The 6,518-nt window shown below is 36.4% G+C and overlaps 1 protein-coding gene across 1 annotated transcript; it reads left to right on the forward strand.

Annotated features, from left to right (window-relative positions):
• The first annotated feature begins 921 nt into the window (after window positions 1-921).
• On the forward strand, window positions 922-2,798 carry LOC107759704 (protein CANDIDATE G-PROTEIN COUPLED RECEPTOR 7). Its single transcript, XM_016577708.2, has one exon. It carries the CDS (start codon window positions 1,136-1,138, stop codon window positions 2,456-2,458), a length of 1,323 nt encoding a protein of 440 aa, XP_016433194.1. The 5' UTR covers window positions 922-1,135; the 3' UTR covers window positions 2,459-2,798.
• The last annotated feature ends 3,720 nt before the right edge of the window (window positions 2,799-6,518 follow it).

The following is a 6,518-nucleotide window of genomic DNA, read 5'->3' on the forward strand; positions in this document are numbered from 1 at the left end:
CTTTTTCGCATAACTTCTGCATACGGGGCTGTAGTAGCAAAGACAATCACGCAAAATTTTACCATTCTAGTAGCCGAGCCTGAAGTTCAGCTCTAGAGCTGAAGTTTTTGTTTGTAACTGTCGAACTTCAGCTCTTGAGCTGAAGTTTTTGTTTTGTAACTATCAAACTTCAACTCTAGAGCCAAAGTTTTTGTTTGTAACTGGAGATTTTGTTTGTAAGTTTCAGCTCTAGAGCTGAAGTTATGTGGAAGCTAGCTTTAGAATAAGATCTGCTCAAATAAGCTGGGGATCCATCCATCAAACAACTTGCTAGTTTGTTAAAATCTTTGGGGTAAAATCTCAGCACTGGGCTCAAGAATTTCTATGTGCTAACATACTCAATTTAGCTTTACAAGAAACAATTTTCACCTTAATAATATTTATCAAAACAACCCAAAAAAAAAGAAGTAAATAAATGCAAATTAATCATCCCTGATTGCGAGAACAAATAATGAGCTCCGTAATACGATTAAAATGCAAAGACGTCGTCACTTAACAAATCTTGATAGTTTCCACTCACAAAAGGAACTATGGAAAATAATTTCTTTTTTAATCATATAAAGGTACAAAAGAAAGTTTTAACTTCTATGTACCAACAGTTTAAAAGAAATTTTACCTAAAAAATAATCTGCACCAACAGCAGCAGAAAAAAGAAGAAGAAAACAAAGGAGGAGAAGGAGGAGGAGAAAGGGGAATCTTACGTGGGCCGCGCTGGGTAGCCCGGCCCATATTGACAGCCCTAATTTGCTAAGAGCATTGAGAAGGCTAGGAAAAAACTGACTGACTTATTCTGGCCCAGTCCATTATATGTTAACCCAAACCAAAGATTTTGGCCCAACTCGTTGGATTAACACTTACTTGTGAAGTCTAATTTAGAAGGAGAACGTAGACGTTACGATGTCCAAAGCATGGATCTAGAATTTAGTACCTCAAATACTCAGAAAAGTCGATGATCGTTCTCTCTCAGTCAACCATCTTAACCAGCAAGCAAAGCTTTCACTTCAGCTGACATTTCTCCTTCATCAACTTTCTTCAATCCTTAAAATCTAAACCCCCCAAACATAACTCCAAAACATTTCTCTCGTACTAAAAAAACATGGTTGCTCTGTACAAATCTTCCCTTTTCTCTATAGTGTTTGCTGTCTTAATTGCCACTGTCTTAGCAGAGATCCGATCTACTCAGATCCGATCCGATTCTCGTCCCACCATACCCTTTGACGAATTTGGGTTCACCCATTTTGGCCGTCTCAACCTCACCGTCACCGACATCTCCTTCTCCAACCCGAATTCCGGACCCGAACCCGTTCCCTCCGAATTGGGTTTCTTCCTCGTCACAAATGAAGCTTGGCAACACGTTCTTGAACAACTCCAGGATGGTGAAATTCAATGTACTCTACATTCAAATCTCGTTAAAAGGGTTTTCACTTTTGACCAGTTGCAGCCCTCTGCTCGCCAATTCACAACTTCTTTCACTGTCTCGGATGCCAATCAATTCACCCTTGTTTTTGCTAATTGCATGCCCAATTTGGTAATTTCGATGAATGTTCATTCTGTTATGTACAATTTCAACCCGAAAAATGGGCAGCTTGATTTTCTGTCTGCAGGCAAGACTGCTCTTCCAATGATTTATTTCTTGTTTTTTATAGTCTATGTGTTAATGGGGGTATTTTGGGTTCTTACCCTTTACAAAAAACGCCTATCTGTTTATGGAATTCATTTCTTTATGCTTGCTGTTGTGATGTTGAAAGCATTGAACTTGGTGTGTGAAGCTGAGGATAAATCGTATATTAAGAAGACTGGTACTGCTCATGGGTGGGATGTTTTGTTCTATATATTTAGCTTCTTGAAGGGTATTACGCTGTTTACTTTGATAGTTTTGATTGGAACTGGTTGGTCATTTTTGAAGCCTTACTTGCAAGATAAAGAAAAGAACGTTTTGATGATCGTTATTCCTCTGCAAGTTGTGGCCAATCTCGCACAGGTTGTCATTGATGAAACTGGCCCTTTTAGTGAAAATTCATATACATGGAAGCAGGTTTTCTTGCTTGTTGATATTGTGTGTTGTTGTGCTGTATTGTTTCCTATCGTGTGGTCTATTAAGAACTTGCGGGAGGCTGCTAAGACTGATGGTAAAGCAGCTGTGAATTTGATGAAGTTGACATTATTCAGACAGTACTATGTTATTGTGATATGTTACATATACTTCACGAGGGTTGTGGTTTATGCTCTGGAGACCATTACCTCTTATCGGTATCAGTGGACTAGTGTGGTGGCTGCTGAAGCGGCAACACTTGCTTTCTATGTCTTTACGGGGTATAACTTCAGGCCTAAGGCGCACAATCCATATTTCGCAATTGATGACGAGGAGGAAGAAGCTGCTTCAGAGGCACTCAAGCTTGAAGACGAGTTTGAATTATGATTATCATTCTTCAGCAATATGAAGATACATTTGAAGAGGCAAAGTAGAAGATTACTCAATCTCGGAGAAGGTCGTAATATTTTTTAAATCATTGCCTAGTTGTTTGTTCATTAGTGTGTATATTCATTTAACAGATAAAACTGGTTATGTTTTATATCTATTGTCACAGTATTCTGTTGTGCACTGAATTCAGTTCTTGATTATCAAGTCAAAGAACTGGTATTAGCTTTGTTGTTAATCTTCAGACGAGCTTCATGTGGTGTCACTACTATGCATTTTGCTTTGTATAATTTTGAACAGAACTGGTCTGCAGTATAGTTCACATGGTTAGCTAAATAAAGAGTATGCAATATATGATGTTTTCGTACACGAAGATCTTTGTGCATCTCTTGGATTTGGCTTTACGCAAGGACCGGGAACTAGATGATTGCTCGCTAAAAGCCGGTTACAGCTGCCTGCGAATATGGTCAATGAGTTGACTATAAAATGTCATTTGGTTTACACTGCTGCTTACTCTTGTTCTTCTATGCTTATCAACTTACTATTATAATTGTTGGGGTTTTAAGCATTAGTATGACTTAAAAGAGGGTGAATGGGAAAGGGAAGGAAATGAAATTTTTAAGGGGAAATTTTAAGTTTCCCTTGATAAAGAGACATTGTCCCATAGAGGAAAAGGTTTTTAATGAGTATATAAGCAATTTCTTCTTCTAGCTCTTAAAGAGTTGAAGGCAAGCCGAGCGACGACTTCGGCTTCGATCAATTGATTGATTGATTTTTTGGACCAAATTTATTTGTTAATAGTAAATATTAATAGAAATGTTATTAAATATTCGTTTTAATAACAGAATGTTAATATTAATATTAAAATCCAACGGAACCGTTTCGGCTTCGGCTTCGTTTTTGGACCAAATTTATTTGTTAATAGTAAATATTAACAGAAATGTTATTAAATATTAAAATCCAACGGAACCGTTTCGGCTTCGGCTTTGGATTCGGATTTGGATTTGGTCAAATGATCAATTGATTGATTAATTTTTTGGACCAAATTTATTTGTTAATAGTAAATATTAACAGAAATGTTATTAAATATTCGTTTTAATAACAGAATATTAATATTAATATTAAAATCCAACGGAACCGTTTTCAGTTTTTCAGTTGTGAAACTGAAAATTAAACGCCCCCCTTCAATTCTCGGTTTATTATTGCATAAATTAGCCATTTGTGTTATGACATTTATGCTATGAGCGTTTTGCATAAACAACCATTCTGAAGAGTTGCACCTCCTCAATTTTCAGCCTAACATTAACTATAAATACAAGTCTATTCTCTCAGAATTTCAATACGATTTTCTGAGTTCTCCTCCTTTCTTCTGCATATTTTTAACTTCAAAAAAAGCAACAGTAAGTGTGATTTGCTACCGAACTTTGTGTTCACTGAAACACTGGGGTTTGAAGTACCACTACACCAGTGTGTAATTCGTTCTATCCTCGGAGGAAATAATCCATAACCATGGGTACTAGGAGAGGATTAAATTCCTTAAGGAAATACTGTGAGTTTAGTGGGCTCGGATTAACTTCTGTTTCGTTTATATTTCTGTTTATGTTATTTTATTTTCTCCAGAATTATTTTACAAATACAACTTACTAACAATCTACGTGATTTTAACGTTTGTTTGTGTCATTCTTTTACAGAAATGACTAATGATAACGGAAATCAAGTTGTTCCGATGGTGACTGCCAATGCGTCGACAAGCCGAACACAGGCATTGGCACCGGTGGAGAAACCCGGAAAAATTTTCGGGTTAGATTTCAAGCGGTGGCAGCAGAAGATGTTCTTCTTCTTGACTACTTTAAGTCTGCAGAAGTTCATTAAGGAAGATGTTCCTGTTCTGCCCGATGAAACTCTAGAGAATGAACGCTTTCTTGTGATTGAGGCATGGAAGAATTCTGATTTTTTGTGCAAGAATTATGTTTTTAGCGGACTGGAGGACGATTTGTATAACGTCTACAATGGCGTGAAGACGTCAAAAGAATTGTGAACTGCGCTTGAAAAGAAATACAAAATTGAAGATGCCGGTGAAGAAATTCGTTGCCGCTAAGTTTTTGGATTACAAAATGGTAGATAGCAAGTCTGTTATTACCCAAATCCAGGAATTGCAAGTGATTATTCACAATCTCCTTGCTGAAAGTATAAATCGAATTAATATTGATGTTTAAAGTAGTAATTTTAGTATTTTTACTAACAGAATTTTCATTAAAGGTCTTGTCATCAATGAAGCATTCCAAGTAGCAGCGATGATTGAGAAGTTGCCTCCTTTGTGGAAAGACTTCAAAAACTACTTGAAACACAAACGCAAGGAGATGTCCCTTGAAGATCTCATTGTTCGGTTGAGAATCGAAGAGGACAACAAAGCTGCTGAAAAGAGAGGTCGTAAAAACTCAACAATAATGGGAGCAAACATTATTGAGGATACTTCTCAAAATAAGAGAAAGAGGAAGCATGTTTTTGGACTGAAAAGCAACCCAAGCAAAAAGTGGCTCAACGAAAATTGCTACAACTGTGGAAAAGGTGAGCACAAATCTATGGAGTGCCATGCTCCGAAGAAAGACAAGACGAAGGGTCAAACAAACATGGTTGAAAAACATGAAGATGTTGATGACTTGTGTGCCATGCTTTCTGAATGCAACCTGGTGAGAAATCCTAAGGAGTGGTGGATTGATTCTGGCGCCACTCGCCATGTTTGTACTGTTAGGGAAGCCTTTGCAACATATGCTCTTGTTGGACCCGAAGAGACTCTTTCTATGGGAAATGCTGCAACCGCCAAGATTAAATGATGTGGGAAGATCTTTCTAAAGATGACTTTTGGCAAGGTGGTGACTTTGAACAACGTCCTTCATGTTTCCGAGATTAGGAAGAATTTAGTGTCTGCTGGACTTCTTGTTAAGAACATTTTTAAGTGTATTTTTGTACCCGATAAGGTTGTATATTTGTAGGAAAATGTTACCTCACTGAGGGTCTTTTCAAGCTGAATGTAATGGTTGTTGAGAATAATAATAAAATTCCAGCTTCGTCTTATTTACTTGAGTCAAATGAATTATGGCATATATGTTTGAGTCATGTCAATTATAAAACCTTGCAAAAAATGATTAACTTGGAAATATTGCCTAAGTTTGAATGCGACAAATCAAAATGTCAAATATATGTGGAATCTAAGTATCTTAAACATCCTTATAAGTCAATTGAAAGGAATTCAGATCCTTTAGACTTAATTCACACAGATATTTGCGATGTGAAGTCAATACAATCTTGCGGTGAAAAGAAGTATTTCATAACTTTTATTGACGATAATACTCGATATTACTACGTTTACTTACTTAATAGTAAAGATGAAGCAATAAACGCATTCAAGCAGTACAAAAATAAAGTTAAAACACAACTTATCAAGAAAATCAAAATGATAAGAAGTGATAGGGGTGGTGAATATGAATCTCCTTTTGAAAAAATATGCTTAGAATATGGAATTATTCATCAAACAACGGACCCTTACACTCCCCAATCCAATGGGATTGTGGAAAGAAATAATCATTCATTAAAAGAGATGATGAACGCATTATTGATAAGTTCTGGTTTGCCACAGAACTTATGGGGGAAAGCCATTCTTACGACTAACCGAATACTAAATCGAGTACCCCATACCAAAACACAATCTATTCCATATGAAAAATGAAAAGGAAGTAAGCCCAACTTGAATTATTTTAAAGTGTGTGGGTGTTTGGCAAAAGTGCAGGTTCTTAAACCCCAAAAGGTAAAAATAGGACCGAAACCGGTTGATTGTGTTTTCATAAGATATGCGACCAATAGTAAAGCATATCGATTTCTGGTTTATAAATTAGAAAATCTCGACATTCATAATAATACGGTTATAGAATCAGATAATGCTGAGTTCTTTGAAAATATATATATCCGTATTGAAAGGAATGTGAGTTGATTGGTGAATGATCTAAACGACCTCGGAAAGAAATAAAAGAAAGTAGATTGAATCAGGAGGATCCAAGACGTA

This window comes from Nicotiana tabacum, chromosome 6 (genome assembly GCF_000715075.1).
Source record: "Nicotiana tabacum cultivar K326 chromosome 6, ASM71507v2, whole genome shotgun sequence".
Classification (NCBI taxonomy): domain Eukaryota; kingdom Viridiplantae; phylum Streptophyta; class Magnoliopsida; order Solanales; family Solanaceae; genus Nicotiana; species Nicotiana tabacum.